The 19,744-nt window shown below is 43.5% G+C and overlaps 1 protein-coding gene and 1 long non-coding RNA gene across 3 annotated transcripts in view; both read left to right on the forward strand.

Moving 5' to 3' along the window:
- LOC131921684 (uncharacterized) overlaps positions 1 to 6,827 on the forward strand; it is an 84,693-nt gene extending 77,866 nt beyond the window's left edge. The window contains exons 1-4 of one of the 2 annotated variants that reach the window (XR_009382061.1): positions 1,879 to 1,964; positions 5,040 to 5,137; positions 5,757 to 5,872; positions 6,151 to 6,827. This is a non-coding gene — a long non-coding RNA (uncharacterized LOC131921684). Of the gene's footprint in view, positions 1 to 1,878; positions 1,965 to 5,039; positions 5,138 to 5,756; positions 5,873 to 6,150 lie in introns of those variants that run through there. The other variant, XR_009382062.1, reaches the window with a different exon arrangement.
- Positions 490 to 1,783, forward strand: LOC131921682 (gem-associated protein 8-like). Its single transcript, XM_059276414.1, has one exon. It carries the CDS (start codon positions 803 to 805, stop codon positions 1,517 to 1,519), a length of 717 nt encoding a protein of 238 aa, XP_059132397.1. The 5' UTR covers positions 490 to 802; the 3' UTR covers positions 1,520 to 1,783.
- Positions 6,828 to 19,744: the final 12,917 nt, after the last annotated feature.

Below are 19,744 nucleotides of genomic sequence, written 5' to 3' on the forward strand. Positions count from 1 at the left end.
ACTTCCCGTGGCCAGTGTTTATCCTAACACAGTAACTTCCTGTGGCCAGTGTTTATCCTAACACAGTAACTTCCTGTGGCATCCACCATTCCTTCCTGTCTCCTTTGTCCTGCTACCATCATCTGTCCCACCATAAGCCAACACTACAATACCATAACTCTTTCTTATATAATTTTATGTCATTTAAATTAGTGAATAAAATTAAATTTTATTAAATTTATTAAATTAAATGTATTAAATCCAATCTGTGTTTTGAGACAGGATGTTACTGTGTGACCCAGCTAGCCTTGAACTTCCTTATTCTCCACCTCAGCCTCTGAAGTGCTGAGATTACAAGCATGTGCCACCATCATGTGCCACCATGCCTGCCTTCACTATTACCTTCACCTTCATCACTTAGGAAGCTTTTCTTCCTTTCTCTTTTTTTTTTTCCTCTTGTGAATTTGAGTTTTCCTTTGATATTATTTCCTGAAGGACCTCCTTTACTGTAGATTATAAACAGACCTTTCCAGCAAGCAGTTCTCAGTCCATTTCCCCAGAAGCATGTATTACCTTCATTCTTGAAAGTTGTTTTACTGGATAAAGATTTTTAGTGTAAATTATAAGGGTCTCTCTGCAGACTAACCAGTAATTCTCGTATGATCATTCCTCATTTTTTAGGATTTTTTCCTTTTATTGAAAATAGAGCTCTCACCCTCCCCCCTCCACCAAGAACTGGGCCCCTGGTTGCCCACCGCCTGAGATCTGCAAGCTGCATTTCCACAAGTGCCCACTTGGACTTTTGCAAGCAGAGATAACAGCAATGGCATCGAAATGGAGCGCTACTGCATCTTGGTATTCTCACCCAGTGTATGCCAGATACTGGCGACATTATCACCATGCCATGTTTTGGATGCGAAGCCACCAGAATGCCTACAGAAAGTCCAGGGATTCCTATTTCTCTTCCCTGTGGTTCTCTCCTCCTGGAGTTCTTCCGTGGAACTCTCTTGCTTATGAGGCTAGGCATCCTTGGAACTTTCAAGGCCAGCACACGGCCTGGCAGGAGCCTCCCTACAGTGTTCCACATCTCCAAAGCTCTGGGCAGCCTCTGTACCATAGCAGTAGAGCCCAGGCCTCCACAGGAGAAGACAAAACCCCGCATGAAGAGGAAGAGATGGAGTCCGATTCAGATAATGAGGTAGAATACGACGTGAGCAGTATGGAAATCACCGAGGAGCTCCGCCAGTACTTTGCAGAGACCGAGAGGCACCGAGAAGAGCGGCGGCGACAGCAGCAGGTAGACGCGGAGCGCCTGGAAGACTATGTGAATGCCGACCACGGCCTGTACTACAACCACCGCCGGTCAGCGGAGCCCCCATCCCAGAAGCCCGGGGAGCGGCGTCGAGCCGAGATGCAGCGCCTGTATGGGGACAGTGCCCCCAAGATCCTGGCCATGGAGGCTGCTGTGCAGCTGAGCTTTGACAAGTACTGTGACAAAAAGCAGCCAAAATACTGGCCTGTCATTCCCCTGAAGTTCTGAGTCCTGGGCACAGGGACCCTAGGGGGTGCCTCCTGAACACAGTTCCTGGCCTTTCCCTCTTACCTTTGGAGTGTTCTCTTCATCTCTCCTTCAGAGAAGGAGGCCTATATGCTGACACAGTGGATGTAATCTGTCAGCCACTTAGAATTCGGTCAGCAGGAGGTGTACTGTTGCCAACACAAGGAATGCCATAAAGTGATAATTGTGTATATTGTACTGGCTCTTGATTTACTCTCCTATAGTTCATTGAAATTCTTGCCTAGAGATACTGTCTAGTGGTTTGCGTTTGTAATTTCCTTCTTTAACCTCTGAGTGTCACAAAAACCTGGAACCACGTGTCATCCCCTTTTTTTTTTTTATTTTTTTAGACTTGTTCTCATATAGCTCAAGCTGGCCTCAAACTCTTCAACCCTCCTGTTTCCACCTCTCAGCTGCTAGCTTACAGGTGTGCGCCCCATTCTAGGCTCCAATCTGCATATTCTCACTGACTGTGACCCCTGGATCCCTCCGAGAATGATGCAAGTGTACAGTAAGAAATGCCACTTGTCACTCAGCTAGCTGTCAGCCTGAGTGCTCCATAAAAGGCCTGAAAGTAAATACTTTGGGCTTGGCAGGCCATGTGGTCTGTCTCAGAACTACCTAACCCTGACTTTTTAGCATAAAAACAGCCATGGATACTGAGTAAACAAATGGATGTGACTCTATTCCAATAAAACTTTATTTGTAAAATTTAAAAAAAAAAGAAAATAGATTCCTTTCTCATACAGTATATCCTGATTATAATAGTTCCCCTCCCTCTACTCCTCCCAGTTCCTCCTCCCCTCTGGATCCACTCACTCCCTTCCTGTCTCACTAAAAAAGAATGGGTTTCTAAGATGTAATGACCAAACATGACAAAATAAAATATAATAAGATGAAGCAAAAACTATCATATCGAAGTTGGACACTGCAACCCAGCAGATGGAAAAGTCCCAAGAGCGGGCACAAGAGTCAGAGACCCACTCGTTCTTGTAGTCAGGAGTCCCATGAGTACTAAGCTAATAGCTATAATAGATACACAGAGAACTGGTGCAGACCCATGTAGGCCCAGTGTTTGCTTTTTAAGTCTCTGTGAGCTCTAACTAAAACTCCAAATACTATACCAAGTAGATATGGAATGGATAACCATGTCTTGTCCCTGATTTTAGTGGAATTACTTTGAGTTTCTCTCCGTTTAATTTGGAGTTGGCCATAGGCTTGCTGTAAATTGCCTTCATTATGTTTAGGTATGTCACTAGTATCCCTGATCTCTACAAGATTTTTATCATGGAGGGGTGTTGGATTTTGTCGAAGGCCTATTCTGCATCTAATGACATAATCATGTGGTTTTTGTCTTTGTTTGTTTATATGGTAGATTACATTTACTCATTGTTGTATAGTAAATCATCCCTGCCTCCCTGGGATAATGCCTACTTATTGATGGTAGATGATCTTTTTGATATGTTCTTGGATTTGGTTTGCAAGTATTTTATTAAATGTTTTTGCATCTGTGTTCATGGAAAATCAGTCTGTAATTCTCTTCTTTTATGCCGTTTGGGTATCAGGGTAACTGTGAGCTCATAAAATGAATTTGGCAAGTTCCTTCTGCTTCTGTTTTAGGAATAATTTGAAGAGTATTGGTGTTAACTCTTCTTTGAAATTCTGGTAGAATTCTGCTCTAAAACTGTCTGGCCCTGGGCTCTTTTTTGTTGGGAGACATTTAATGACTGCTTCTATTTCCTTAGGGGTCGTAGGTCTATTTAAACGCTATATCTGATCTTGATTTAACTTTGGTAAGTGATACCTATTGAAAAAATTACCCATTTCTTTTAGATTTTCCAATTTGGTGGAGTACAGGTTTTTAAAGTGTGTCCTTATGATTCTCTGGATTTCCTCAGTGTCTGTTTTTATGCCCCCCTTTTCATTTCTGATATTGTTAATTTGGATATTCTCTCGGTCTCTTAGTGTGGATAAGGGTTTGTCTATATTGCTGATTTTCTCCAAGAACCAATTCATTGGTTCTTTGTATTGTTCTCTTGGTTTCTATTTCATTGATTTCAGCTCACAGGTTTGATTGTTTCTTGCCATCGACTCCTCTTGGATGTGCTTACTTCTTTTTGTTCTAGAGCTTTCAGATGTGCTGTTAAGTTGTTAAGTATAAGATCTCTCCAGTTTCTTTTTTAATGTAGGCACTTACTGCTATGAACTCAACACTTAGCACCACTTTCATTGTGTCCCATAAGTTTGTGTATGCTAGGTATTCATTTTCACTGAATTCTAGAAAGCCTTTAATTTCTTTATTTCTGTCTTGATTCATTTTTTCATTCAGTAGAGTGTTGTTCGTTTTCCATGAGTTTGTGAACTTTCTGTTGTTGTTCAGATCCTGCTTTAATCTGTGGTAGCCTGATAGGATGCAGGGAAGTATTTCAGTTATCTTCTGTCTGTTGAGACTTGCTTTGTGTCTGAGTATGTGGTCAGTTTTGGAGAAAATTCCATGAGGTGCTGAGAAAAAGCTATATTCTTTTGTGTTTGAGTGAAATGTTCTGTAAATATCTGTTAGTTCCATTTGATTTGTAACTTCTGTTAGCTCCAGTATTTCTGTATTTAGTTTTTGTCTGGATGACCTGTCCATGAGTGAAAGTGAGGTATTAAAGTCATCCACTATCAGTGTGTGAGGATCAATATGTGATTTAAGCCTCCATGGTGTTTCCTTTAAAAACTTGGGTACATAGATGTTAATAATTTAAATGTCATCTTGGTGGATTTTTCCTTTGACGAGTACATAGAATCCTTCCCTATCTCTTTTAATTAGTTTTAATTTGAAGTCTATTTTGTTAGATATTAAAATACATCAGTTTTCTTCTTAGGCCCATTTACTTGGAATATTTTTTTTTCAAACTTTTACTCTGAGGTAATATCTATCTTTGATGGTAAGGTGTGTTTCTTGGGGACAGCAGAAGGATGGATCCTGTTTTTACATCTATTCTGTTAGCCTGTATCTTTTTACTGGGGAATTGAGACCATTGATGTTGAGAGAGAACAGTGACCAATGGTTGTTGATTCCTCTTATTTTGTTGTTATTGTTCTTGGTGGTGGTGGTGGTGGTGCTGGTGGTGGTGTTTGTGTGTGTATGTGTGTGTATGTGTATGTGTGTGTTTGCTTCCCTTCTTTTGATTTTGCTGGTGTGAGATGATTTATTTCCTGTGTTTTCATGGGTGTAGTTAACCTTAGGTTGGAGTTTTCTTTCTAGCATCTTCTGTAGGGCTGGATTTATAGGTCGATTTTGTTTAAATTTGACTTTATCATGGAACTATGCCTGATGACATGACGTCAAGCCCAGGACCAACTCCTGCATTGTCTTCAGATTGCCACGTATGTGCGTGTGCACATGTGCTTGTGTGCAAACACACATGGAGGGAGAGGGAGAGAGAGAAATGGTGTAAAAAGGAAAGGCAGATTGTTTAACTTCGAAGTCGTTCAGTGACAGCTTGAATTGTTGCAGGAGCACCCAGTACTTGGGCAACCATTCTTTGTTCTGCATCCCTGCAAGACAAATGAATTCATGACCGCAGTGCTGAGAAGTTCACAGAAAATCAATAGGTAAGAAACACCTTCAGGACACATCGTACTCTACTCTGACTTAAAAAGTATAAATCTATTCATGCGACTCTAAAAGCCAGGCTAAAATCAGAAATATTCTTGCTAATAGTAATGGTGAACACGTTGATTTTGGCTGTGTGCTAAGTGTCCTGAGGTTTAGATGAGCATCCCAATAACTGAATACACTGTTTGACTTAGTTTTCAGACAAGAAGTCTGCTAAAGCACAGAGGAGTTAGGTGACTCTGCTAAAGTCACACAGCTAGTCTGGGGCGGGATTAGGACTTGACTCCAGGCATTTGACTTCAACACCACTGTTCTCACTGGCGCCCTCAGCCAGCTCAACAGCTGCTCAAATTCAGATGAAAGCTTTGGGCCATCGTGAGGAATCAGAGGCCCCAGTTCTGTTCTGCCCTTCAACTACCTGGGTGAGAGATCCTCATTACTCTAGGATCACAAATGCAGCTTACACCCTGTGGCTGGCATCAGGGTTTCTGGGATTCCCAGCAAGCCCACATCCTGGGTAAAGGCCTCATTTCTCTTCCTTTCGGCCACTCTCTGGTTCTCCGTCAGATACGACGATACAGCATTTATATTACATATGCCTCGCTTGTTTCCTAGAAATGTCAACTACATCACATCGTGGCTGAGCATTGTGGGGCCAGTTGTTGGTCTGAATCTACCTCTGAGCTATGCTAAAGCAACATTGCAGGATGAGTGATTTGTTGACGAGCAAGGTAACGAGCAAAGCCTGGGTGCATGCTTCGTTGTTAGAAAGATGATGGTGTCTCTCTTACCCTTAGCTACACCTTGGGTCTGGGATCAGTTTGCAGTGTCTTTATTGGGCTGGGTCCTGGCTAGTTCTTCAGCATTCCAGTTATTTGAGACCTTGCTACAAGGGCACACACACAACCTCAGGAGTGGGTGGTTTTTATGTTATGGCCAATATTCTGGAAATAAGACTTTATTGCCCTCCTTTATTCTCTTTGGTTTTGTCTTATTCTTGTTCCCCAAGAAACTGCAGCATGGAGAACACCAAGAATATACCTGGGAAGCCTCGGTGTTTATGGAAATGGGACTGCGGTACCTCATGTCACCAAGATTTGATGCAGATTTCTTTCCTTGAGAAGAAAACGTCTGCAGACCTGTTTGGAACAGTGGTTGTGTGGAAGGAACACATCACAGATTCAAATTACTGTAAAGAGCAAAAATGAATCTAATTCAGTGACATTGTAGTTCTGACATCATCAGGGCTCACACAGGTTGTTTTCCTCTAGACACTGTTCTTCTTCTGTTGTGGAGATTGATGGAGAAATGTGTTTGTGTGTTCAGTTTCATATAAGATGTATGAAAATTAAAATGTAGAACTTACTTGTTTCAGAAAATTAATGTCATAAAAATGGCTTATCTTTGGAACTAGAAAATATCATCCTGAGTGAGGTAACCCAAACCCAGGAGGAGAAACATGGTATGTACTCACTCATAAGTGGATACTAGATATAAAGCAAAGAACAATCAGACTGCAACCTACAGAACCAGGGAGGCTACATAGTAGGGGGGACCCTAGGATGACTGTGCCTTATAATAAGTTTTGTTTTTACTCAATTATTGGGCAAGCCTCAATGAAACATTTCACTATTAGGATAAGAATTTATACTGTATCAAGCTGATAATAGAAAAATAAATAAATAATAAATAAATAAATAAATAAATAAATAAATAAATAAATAAATAAATAAATAAATAAATAAATAAAATGGGGAAAATAAATTAAAAAAATGACTCATCTTCAATTATTCTCCCACAGTCAAATTCGGGAGCAATGGATTATTTCTCTGTCACTCCCTCAAACTGTGTCTGTGTGTGTACATTAAAAAAAAGATACAAAATAAAGAATGTTCAAGCCAGGCCCAGTTTCTTCCTGCTACCTGCAATCCACATGTATAACTCAGCTACCTCTCCAGCACCATGTCTGCCTGCCTTCTGTCATGCTTCCCTCCATGACGATAATGGACTAAGCCTCTGAACTGTAAGCCAGCTCCAATTAAATGATTTCCTTTATAAGAGTTGCCAGCTGGGCAGTGGTAGCGCAAGCCTTTAATCCCAGCACTCGGGAGGTAGAGCCAGGCAGATCTCTGTGAGTTCGAGGCCAGCCTGGCCTACAGAGTGAGTTCCAGGACAGGCACCAAAACTACACAGAGAAACCCTGTCTCAGGGGGAAAAAAAAGAGAGAGAGTTGCCATAGTTGAGGTGAGTGACTCTTCTCCAGCCCAGAGAGTCCTGCCTCTGGGACCTAGGCCCTGGGACACAACCAGTCCCCAGGAACCCCCACCCATCTCTGCCCCAGTTGCCAGCCAGCAGGGAAAACTCCTGAGGGCAGGATCCCACACCAAACCACCACCCCCATTGGACCCAGCAATCTACAAGACTCATGCTGTACCCCAATACCCATCCCACTGCAACAGGAGATTTCTAGACAGCTTAGTATTGACTGTGTTGTATGGTTATTAGTGGCCAGTCTTATGCAGATCTATAATGAAAGGAGCAAGCTGAGAAAGGGAAAATACAAAATATACAATTTAAGGAGAAAAGGGGCACCAGGAAGTGTAATGGAACTATCTATTATTCCCACAAGGTGAGAATAAGACCACTACCACAATTTTTGAGCCAAATTTGAAGAGAGCTTTATTAAATAACGGCCAGGATGATGGATACTGGCCAGGTCCATACTCAGGATTCCCAGAGAATGGCTACAAATTATGTTCATCAGGTGCTTATAAAGGCAAAACCCACAAAGCTATGTACTTCCTGCCTTCATCCAATCAGGGGCAAGCATATACTCTGACGTAGTTCCTGCCTACATGTATGTGATCAAGCACACCCTGTGCAGTTGGGGCAACCACCTTACTTACAAAAGTGGAAACATGTATCTTACATGAACAGTCCCAAATTCCAGGGAGTTCTGTCCTTTGGCAAGTGAGGATTACAGGTTTATCTGTCCTTGGACAAGTGGAGCTTACAGATTAGAGACGTTTTTGTTCTACAGATTGCTTAGGCATAGTAATTAAAACCTAAAACATAGCTTTAGCCCTCCTAAGTCCTGTGTTCAAGGAGATAAACAGATTAAAGAAAAGCCTGATGCTAAAGGGAGTGGTGACCTCAGGGCAAGGCCCTACCCAGATAAGCTTCCAACGTGTGAAAAGGAATTAAAGAAAAGTTAGGGTATGGTGTGATGGCCTAAACCTTTAATCCCAGCACTTGGGAGGCAGAGGCAGGTGGGTCTCTGAGTTCAAGGCCAGCCTGGTCTACAGATCGAGTTCCAAGACAGCCAGGCTTAGACAATGAAGGGAAAACATTGGAAACAGAAAGTGTATTTATACAAGGGGACCACATTCCCGCCCCAGCAAGCAGCAGAACTTGGCGTCTTTGGCCATGTGGTTCTGGTTTTAGAGTCAAGGGTACAAGAAAGAGGTTGTGGAATCTCCCTCTGCAACTAAGGAAATCTGCTGAGGCCAGGCAAGTGCCAGGGTGTCCCTGCATGGAGGTCCAGAGAAGCCATTGCATGAAGCTGTGAAGTTGAAGCCTTGATGCCTTGGAGACCCCAAAGTGTTGAAGACGCCAGAGTCTTGGGATATCTGTTTAGGATAGCTGCTAACAGAGAGTGGAACCAGCCCAAGAGAGAGGAGTGTGTTGGAGTTTACAAAGTTGAATGGAGTTGGAAATCTGAAGAGTGTTTTGACATCAGACATAGAGATGCAGAATTTGGAGTTTGCCCAGCTGGTTTTTGGTCTTGCATTGATCCAGTATTTCCTCATTATGCCCCATTCCTTTTGAAATGGTAATATGTATCCTGTGACATTATATGTTGGAAGTGTGTGATCTGCTTTTTAAATTTTTATTTGATAGGGATTACAGTTAAGAAAGAGATTGTCATGAGTCTCAGAAGAGACTTTGAAACTTTTGTCTTTAAACATAGTTGAGACTCTGATAGACTATGGGGACTTTTGAAGTTGGACTAAATGCATTTTTGCATTATGATATGCCTATAAGCCTATAGGGACCAGGGAGTGAAATGTGGTGGTTTGAATGAAAATGGCCCCCATAAGCTCATAGGGAGTGGCATTATTTGAAAGGATTAGGACAGGTAGCCTTGTTGGAGTAGGCGTAGCCTAAGACAGAGTCTCTTCCCAACAATAGAACAGTAACTAAGACAGTAGGTCTGCCCTTTATCCCCTCTGTTCTTCCACACATCTCCCTGCTTTCCTGCTTTCTGCAGCAAGTCAAAGCAGTATAAGGTTTTAGCCAAGTGCACTGACCAGTCTTGAACTTTCCAGCCTCCAGAACCGTGAGTCAAAATAAAACTGTTCCATTATGAATCAATGTCAGATGTTTTGTTACAGCAAGAAAAACAGAGCCACATGTGACCAGACATGGCTTTGTGAGAATGGGGTCTGTACTAGGGTAAGGCAGTACTCCTCTGGAGAATCATGGAAGTCTGTAAGAGCATCCCAGTCCACATCTGCCAGATAAGGACTGAACTCTCAATGAGCAGAAGTAGAAAAGGGTTCATCTAAACTGCTAGGAAAGCTACATGTAAGTTTAAAGTGCTGAGCTGCACATATTCCTGCTAGGGTGAGAATCTGTGTATCTGCTTGCTGGACACTTTGCTGTTACCACTTAACATCTTCATAGCTTCTGCAAGGGTGGTTTCCCTTCACCCTCCCTAATGTGAACAAAGATTTCTCAGCAAATCATTTCTCAAGCCTGTCCTCGTGTGTGTGTGTGTGTGTGTGTGTGTGTGTGTGTGTGTGTGTGTGTTCTAAATAATCTGGAAATACTATTCTTTGCTAGCAAGCTCTGAGCTGTTACCCTACTAGCTCAGGCCTAGTTAAGGTTTGGTTTTAATTTTTGTTCTTTCAGTACTAGAGATTGAACCTAGGGCCTTGCACATGCTAAGAATCTCTTCTCAGCCTCTTTTTACTCTTTATTTTGAGACGGGGTTGCCCAGGTTGGCCTTGAACTCACTTTATAGCCCAGGCATGTCTTGAACTGTGTTCCTCCTGTGTCAACCTCCCTAGTAGCTGGGATTCCAAGCTGGTGCCACAGGCCTGACTTACCAGGAGCTTTCAGTGGTTGCTCATTCAGTGTTTGCTCCCTTGTTCGTGGTGGATCGTAAGTCACTGAAGGTGAGGACATTATTTGGGGGCCTGGCATGGTGGCACATGCCAGTAATTCCAGGAATTGCCCAACAAAAATATACTCTGTATGTGAAAATAGAAAATAAAGTTGGCAAATATAGCCGGGCGGTGGTGGTGCACGCCTTTAATCCCAGCACTCGGGAAGCAGAGCCAGGCGGATCTCTGTGAGTTCGAGGCCAGCCTGGACTTACCAAGTGAGTTCCAGGAAAGGCGCAAAGCTACACAGAGAAACCCTGTCTCGAAAAACCAAAATAAATAGATAAATAAATAAAGTTGGCAAATACATTGAGAGAGAAAGGACATGGAGTTGGGTGGGTGGGGAAGTGCTGTGAGAGGGAAAACCATGATCAGAATATAGTGTATGAAAAACATTTTTTTCAATTAAAAAATAGGGCTCTTCTAGCACTTAGGAGGCAGAAGCTGGTAGATCTCTGAGTCCGAGGACAGTCTGATTTATATTGCAAACTACAAACTACTGGCTAGGACTACATGGTAAGATTCTGTCTGGAAAAAAAAAAAGTTTAAAAAAAAAAAGCCTTTGTCCCTCATCCTCTCGTGATGGATCAAGAAAGGCTCCAGTCGGCAATGGGGATGGAGTTCTCCAGCCAGTGGGGAAAGCAGAGTCAGTCATGATCAGATCAAAATGGGATTTTCTCATTTTTTTCCCCCGTGGTAGTGTCAGTTGTATTCATGTTCCTGAGATGGCAGGATGTGGGGTTCTGCTCTGTAAAAGCACCCTTTTCTTAATCCCCAGTGATAGGCCAATGAGGCTTTTAAGTTGAGGGTAAATCAAGACTATGAAACTATCCTCAGATGTTTATCACACTTGTATCATATGGGAATCCACCCCCCCACCCCCCAGTGCTACATGCTAGGGAAGCCATTTACCACCGCGGCTCTCAGCTGGAATTCTTTTGATATACTTTGTGTGTATTCATGTATCAATGCGTGTGTACCTGCACATGTGTGTGCAGGTACCTGTGGGAGCCAAAGGTGATTGGATCCCCTGGAGCTGTGAGCTGACTGATGTGAATTCTGGAAACGTAACTCAGGGTCCCCTGCAAGAGCAATAAATGCTGTTTTGTTTTGTCATTGTTTTGAGACAGGGTTTCTCTGCATAGCCCTGCCTGACCTGGAATGCGCTCTGCAGACCAGGCTGGCCTTGAAAGATCCGCCTGCCTCTGCCTCCCGAGTGCTGGAATTAAAGGTGTGCGCCATCACTGTCAGGCAGCAGTAAACACTCTTACCCCTGAGCCATCTCAGATTTCTCACCTGGCATTCTTACATGTATCACGTTCCAGTGCTGGGGGATACATGACCTGGAGAATGCCTTAGTCCGATGGAGACGGGAGTGGAGGGGGTGGGAGTGGGGGGTGCCGACGGCTCTGGACCGTAGGATACTCGCTTTAGCTAAGGGCTGGGAAGCAGGGTCTCAAGGAAGACTTTGAAGTAAAGAAACGTGAGCAGACTGATGAGTGACACATCCTCTGTCCAACCAGGAGGTAGTGAGGAATGATGCCGCCTGCCATGTGCCACACTGGAAGAGCAGTCATGGACGAGCTGAGAATTTTTCTTCTTTTACTTCCCGGAGAACCACCAAGAACAGCTGAAGGGATTGGAAATGGTAAAGTAGTCACGTTTGCGTTTTAGAGAGAAAGTGCCTTGAAAATTCTGCTGCTCCATGCACCTATCTCACAGAGCTTTTTCAGGATTCTCCATCATCGCGTTGATGAAGGAGAGGATGACAGGTGTCTGTGGCCGTGTACCGAGGACGTTTCAGTTCTTACCTGGGGTCTTCCTAAACAAAACCTGCTAGTGTCTCCAGAATCCCGAGCCACCTGAGGCAGGGGATCAAGCCTCTCTGAGCCTGTTTTCTGATGTGTCAGATGTCTGAAAGTTTATTTAATCCGGTAAAATCAGTTTGCTGGTTATTATTTTTTAAAAAAATAAAGACCACATTGAAAAGAAAATATCAACTGTATTTCACATAGTGAAAGTATTGTTATCTTGTGAATTTTGCTTTCAACCAGTCATTTGTCCTCAGTGGTGAGATTTGTTCTGAAGAACAAGCATCCTTGGGTGTTTCATCCGTGGGGGAGCCTTGTCAGGAGATGGTACAGCGTGCATGCAGCACACTAGGTCAAGTGCTGTATGCAGCCATATGTGTGGCTTTCTCACTGAGCTATCTTCAAGCAGCATGCTGTATACATGTGTATATATGTGTGTGGTGATATAGTGTGTACCCCAATATATTGTGTACCCTAATAAACTTGTCTGAGGATCAGAGGACAGAGCCAGCCACTAGATTAGACACAGAGGTCAGGCAGCGGTGGCACACACCTTTAATCCTATCACTAAAGAAGCCGAAATCTGTCTGGGTCTCTGTGAGTTCAAGACCACACTGGTTACAGAGTCAGGTAGTGGTGGCACACACCTTTAATCCCAGCACTTGAGATCTCATGCCTTTGCTTGGAAAGCACACATGCCTTTAATCTCAGGAAGTGACATGGCTGGGTGGAGAATGGTATATAAGTCATGAGGAGTCAGGAACTAAGCGGCAGTTCAACTGAGACCCTCAGGGGTGAGGACTCAGAGGCTTTCAGTCTGGGGATTCGTAGAAACAGGATTGGCTGAGGAGTTGGTGAGGTGAGGTTGGCTGTGGTTTGTTCTGCTTCTCTGATCTTTCAGCTTTCACCCCAGTGTCTGGCTCCATGTTTTTTGTTAATAAGATCTTTTAAGATTCATGTTACATATGTGTGTAAAATCTATATAGGAAATGCATGTGTCTGTGGAGGTAGGGTGGGTATTGCTGGTTTGTGATACAGAGTTCTAACTCCAAGGAACAGAGCTCTGAAAGTGAGCAGGCAGATTAGTTCCTTCTACTTCGAAGACCATGTCATGACCTTGTTCTGCTGGCCAGTGAGTTGATGGCCACTGGGACTCAGGCAGTATTGAACTGTTCTTGTGCCCACAGCCCTGGATATTCTCATGGACGCTAGTCTGATGCTGCCCCTCTGGGTTTGAGTTTTGTTGTTTTTAATACAGTGTCTGGCACTATAGCTCTAGGAGGCCTAGAAATCAACCTGTAACCTAAGCTGGCCTCAAACCCACAGGAATTCTCCTGCCACCACCTCCAGAGTGCTTGCATTACAGGTGTGAGATAGCATGCTCACACTACGCCTCAGTATTTTATAGGGTGTACTGGTTAAGTGTTTTTATAGTTTTATTTCTGAGTGTTCTTTTAAAACAGTACCACCAGCCCTTGCTTTACCATTTATGTTGTCAGTGGCGACATCTAGCGGTCAAGTTGCCAGTGCCCTTCAGTGCATGTCCTCTTCCGTAAAATATTAAAATCGAACCAAAACCCACATGTATTCTATGTTCAAATTAGTCTATATAATAATAAACCCATAACTCTGTGGTGCTTTCTTGGATTCCTTTCCAAGTTGTCACGTGGCTCCAGGAAGCCACTACTAGTTACAAAGAAGCTGTTAACAAAGGCAGCCTGATGTGTAAACAGGGAAGCACAGCTCAGCAGATCTGCAGCATCCGGTAACTACCTCATAGCATTAAGTATCTGTTGGATATCTGAATTCCATAGGTAATTACTGAGCCAGAGGGTGTAGGTTTAAAGAATAGAGAGAAATTTGATCAGAGGCCATTGAAAAAGTAGCCATGAGTAAGATAGAATAGGGCATTCTCAATGGGTGTTCGCCTACGAAGGCGAGGCTAGCAATACCCATAATCCCAGCACTTGAGAGGCGGAGACAGAAGGATTGGCATGAGTTCAAGGCCACAGTTGGCTACGTAATGACTACCAAGCCAGGCCAGTCTACTTATCAAAACTCTAGCCACAAAAATAAGTAAATGTACTGGTAGTCACTTGGTTGTCCCCACATCTTTATTTTGCTGACGGTTCATGTACACTGCAGCTATACAGATATTCTTGTACCGCCAGTACTGTGGCCACACACTCAGAATGCATAGAAAAATTTAAATTGGAAAATTTCAAATGTAAGAGCGGAGACTGGTATGAACACTCACATAACCTACAGATCGGAACCAGCAAACCAAGATTGTGCCATATTTGCCTCCTTTTGTTCTTTTGTTCTTCCAATACCATAAAGTGAAGTTTAGACATTGTGGCATTTGTGTCTTTGGGTACAGACATTTTTATTTGACCTTGTCCATCTATTTTTGCTCCATGTTCAACTGTTGAATATTGCAACCCCTAAACTTTAGACATTTGTCCTCTGCCTTTATCCCTGATGGTAGGCTTCATACTCACGATGTGATTGTAAATCTACCAATGTCTTTGGGCCACTTCTATTTACAATGATAAGCCAACAAGTGCAACCAAACCAGAACGGACAGGTGCATTTTACAGCTTCCATGGGATGGATCGGTAATACTGTTTTTCCCCCACAGGCTCACTCATGGGTTGGGAAGTTGGCAGTAATGTTGAGGTGGGACCTTGTCATAGTCGCTATTCTATTGCTGTGAAGAGACACCATGACCACGGCAACTCTTATAAAAGAAAGCATTTAATTGGGGCTTGCTTACAGTTTCAGAGGTTTATTCTAATTCCATCTTGGTAGAGAGCATGGCAGCACTCAGACAGAACATGGTGCTAAAGAATGTAGTTGAGGGTTCTACATCCGATCCTCAGGGACTCTCATGGAGAGAGTCACTAAGCCTGGCTTACTCCCAATGACAGACTTCTTCCAACAAGGCCACACCTCCTAATCCCTCCCAAGTAGTGCCACTCCCAAATAACTAAGCATTCAAACATATGAACCTATGGAGACCATTCTTAGTCAAACTACCACAGAGCTATTGGGAAGTAATTATGTCAGGCGCCTCCACCCTCATGAGTGGATTAATGCTGTCTCACAGGAATGGATCAGGCGGGACTTCGGGGACTGGATTAGTTCTTTTGAAAATCTATGACCCTACACTGCCCTGAATAGGCTCTCTCACCTGTATTGTACTCCCTCGGTTGACGGCACCCACTGTGATGTCCTCACCAAGGTTAAACGAGTGCCCGTGTCATGCTCTTCAACCTCTAGAACTGTGAGTGAATGAACTGCTCTTCTTTATAAGGCACAGCAGTGGAAAATATACTGAGATAATCATCCACACAGAACCTCACCATTGCGGGGACACTTTAGAAACTATGTGAAACCACACTCAACTATACACTGTTTTCAGCTGTGACTAAAATGGAGCGTTTGGGAGCTACAGGGACGGCTCAGCTGTTAAAAGCACTTGCTGCTGTTGAGGAGGACCCAGGTTTGGTTACCGTCAACCATGTAGAGGTCCACAACCAGCTTTAACCCTATGTCCTGGTTGGGTTTTTGTCAATTTGACACAAGCTGGAATTATCCGAGAAGAGGGAACACAATTGAGGAAATGCCTCCATAATATCGGCCCTGAGGCAAGCCTGTGGAACACTGTCTTGATTAGTGACTGAGGTGGGAGGGCCCAGCCATCGTGGTGGTGCTAACCTGGGAAGGTGGTCTTGGACTGTATAAGAAAGCAGGCTGACTGCGGCAGTAAGCAGGACCCCTTGCGTGACCTATACTTCAGTTCCTGCCCCCAAGTTCCTACCTTGAGTTTCTGCCTTGACCTCCCTCAGGGATAGACTGTTACTTGAATGTGCAAGATGAAATAAACCCTTTCCTTCATAATCTTTATTACCACAACAGAAAAGTGACTATACACTCCAGTTCTAGAGGATCCAACACATTCTTCTGGTTTTCATGAACACTGCACACACGTGGTGTACATACACACACTCAAGCAAAATACTCATACACATTAAAAATCTTTTAGAACAATGAGGTGGAAATTTACTATTGCATTTCTGCTCACAGTTGAACAGAATTATACAGTAGTTTCTTAACTACTTTAAAAACTCTAAAGAGTTTCAGAAAAAAATATATGTGCACTTTTGTGCATGTGCGTGCACACACACACATAACCAGAAAATTCATATGCTATCGTGATGATCATTCACCCCTTAAAATCGATGTATAAGATAAAACCTAGATCAAGAATCCTGTCTGATAAGTGTGCACACTATGGGCAGGAGGAAAAGGAGTACAGTGATGGGAAAATACCTACATATACAGTGTATAAAGTACAGCATGAATGGTGATGGGAAAATACCTACATATACAGTGTGTAAAGTACAGCATGAATGGTGATGGGGAAATACCTACATATACAGTGTGTAAAGTACAGCGTGAATGGTGATAGGGAAATACCTACATATACAGTGTGTAAAGTACAGCGTGAACAAACCATCTGATATTTATAAGACATAGAATCTAGAATGGAGCTGATGGAATGATCAGGACATAAAATGTTCACTGTGCAAGCATGAGGACCTCAGTGCAGGTCCCCAGAAGCAACGTAACAGCTGGCATAATGGCACACAGCTGTAACCCCAGCACTGTAAAGGCACAGACAGGTGGTCTCTGGCTCTAGCCAGTCAGACTAGCCTGAGAGCTCCAGGTTCAATGAGAGACCCTGTCTCAAACAATAATGTGGAGGCTGAATGAACAAGGAAGACATCTGTTTCCAACGTAGGTGTTAAAGGGCAAAACATGCTTCAGCAAGTTACAGTGCTGTGCTCGGTTGTGACTGAAATGAAACACTGTCCCCAATGCGGCAGTCCAACACAGGTGAGTGCTAAAGAAAGTGAGGAGGCACCGACATTGGACACTGTGAAAATGTGCAAGTTTGTGTAAGGGCTGTGTCCTGCATTTCAAACCCAGCCACCTTTACTCAACTGCAGTGAAGTTTAAAAACAAGCAAACAATAACCACAGTGAGTGGATTAGAGAACAAATCTCATTTCAATAACTTACTGCCTCTGTCATAGTTATTGTTTCTATTTCTGTAATAAAAACACCTTGACCTAAAGCAACGTGGGGAGGAAAGGATTTATTTCATCTCACTCTCCGACACTGAGGGAAGGCAAGGCAGGAACTCAAACAGGGCAGGAACAGAAGGCAGGAGCTGATGTAGAGGCCACGGAAGGGCGCTGCCTACAGGCTTGCTCCTCCTGGCTTGCTCAGCCTGTTTTCTTCTAGCACGCAGGACCACCAGCCCAGGGGTGGCACCACTCACAACGAGCTGGGCCCTCCCATGCTCATCATCAGTTAAGAAAATATACCAAGGGCCAGTCTGGTGGGGGTACTTTCCCACTGGTGAATCCCTCTTTCATAATGACTTGCTGGTTTCCAGTTGACATGAAACTAGCCAGCACAGCCATCACTAGTCAGGATCACTGGTAAAGGACCCGCAGAGGGAGTTGGTATTCTTACTGAGTCTTATTAGGATGTGGGTGCTTAGCTCCTCTACACCTCCTAGGGGAGCAGCACTCTTGGCAGCAGATTTGCTGCTTGATGGTTTCAAGGTTGTCTGGGAGACAGAGTGTACTGACGTGGAGAATGCATGTGATGGTGCCTGGCTGACGTTCTGGGGTTGTGTCAGGAATGGTTTGTTCCCAAACTGACAGAGATCTGGAAATGAAAAATTTAGGAATTTGAAAGCAACCTCAGAGGCAAACCAGACCAACAAAATACAAGAGATAGTACAGAGGATCTCAGGCACTGAGACAAGATAGAAGAAATGGATACATCAGTCAAACAAAATGTCAAATCTAAAAAAACTCCAGGCAGAAAACTTCAGGAAATCTGGGACACTATGACAAGACCAAATCTATGAATAATAGGAATAGAGGAAGGAAAAGAAACCCAGGTCAAAGGCACAGAAAATATTTTAAACAAATTCATTGAAGAAAATTCCCCTAACCTAAAGTTACAAGAAGCATACAGACCATCAAATAGACTGGACTAGAAAATAAGTTTCTGCCACACATAATAATCAAAGCATTAAACATACAAAGTGAATAAAGAGTACTAGAAAGCTGCAAGGGGGAAAGATCAGGTAACAAATAAAGGCAGACCCATTAGAATAACACTGACTTCTTCATGGACAGTCTGAAGCCAGAAGTTGATGTTGCTCTCCAAGGCTGCATGATAGGATGTTTCGGCCAAAGGCACGGTTACCAGGTGTCTTAGGCTTCAAGGCCTAATTACAAGATGCTTTGCCCTAAGGCATGGTTACCACATGTTTAGAGAATTAAGAAAGGGTCTACATTTGTTTGTACTTCGTACTTTAATCTTGAAAGGAGGAGGTCTCTTTCCTCTCCCCCTTGCCTGTATAAAAAGCCCATTAGGAATAAACTCAAGGCAACTGGGTATTGATGCAGGGCCCTCCCACAGCTATCCTGTGTCTCTGTCTTTTTCTTCATTTACATCTATATCTTTTCCTATCTAGTATTTCTCAATTACTCACTCCCCACTTCAAGGACTGTTCGACAGGTTGGGCTGAACCCCAACGCACAATAAATGGGGAAAGATAATTATTCCATGATAAAATCAAATTTAAGCAGTATCTACCTACAAATCCAATCCCAGGAAAGGTGCTAGAAGGAAAACTTCAATCTGAAAAGGTGAAGCACACCAAAGAAAAGACAGGAATAAATAATTCCAGACCAGCAAATCAAAAGGGGGGGGGGACCCAGATCTTAACAACAAAATAACAGGAATCACCAAACACCACTCACTGATAACTCTCAACATTAATTGTCTCAGTTCCCTAGCAAAAAGACACAGACTGACAGAATGGATTCAAAAACAGGATCCATCCTTCTGCTGCATCCAAGAAACACAGTTCAACATCAAAGATAGACATTACCTTGTTGTGGCCGTGTTGAGAGACCCCCTGAGCAAAACCACCACAGAGCCGATATCCGATGCAAAACACACAGGGGTTTATTGATAACAAGCAAGACCAGGCTTGGTCCAGGTCCAACATCTGACACAGAGGGTGGAGGAGGGCAGCCCTGAGCTCACAGGGTGAGGGGTTTTTAAAGAAAAAAAACACAAGCAGGGTGGTACAAGCCTTGGCGTCATATGATTGGGTGAGGGTGTGTAACCTTTGAATTTACTGGTTGGGGGTTACAGTTATCATTTTTGGGCCAGCCTGGACAAGTCCCAGGCTCTGTCCTTGAGCTGCCATTGGGGCTGGCTGGCCTAGCACGTTTACACTGACCCATGCACGTAGCTCTAAGCTGGTGAGGGTTCCCAGACAGTAAACAACTGGCTGAACCTTGAGCAGTCAGAGTACGTGCAGAAAGGGAGCTACTGCAAGGACTATGTCTTTTGTTCATAGTCCTCCCAGAAACTGCTTGCTCCAGTCTCAGGAAACTGAAATTGAGGCCTGATCTCTGAGAGAAGACTGAGCAGCCTGTTATGGTGTCTGCTTGGTCCTCTCAACCTCAAGGTAAAGGGTTGGAATAAAGATACTCCAAGCAAATGGACCTAAGAAGAAAGCT

Source organism: Peromyscus eremicus, chromosome 11, assembly GCF_949786415.1.
Source record: "Peromyscus eremicus chromosome 11, PerEre_H2_v1, whole genome shotgun sequence".
In the NCBI taxonomy this organism is placed as follows: domain Eukaryota; kingdom Metazoa; phylum Chordata; class Mammalia; order Rodentia; family Cricetidae; genus Peromyscus; species Peromyscus eremicus.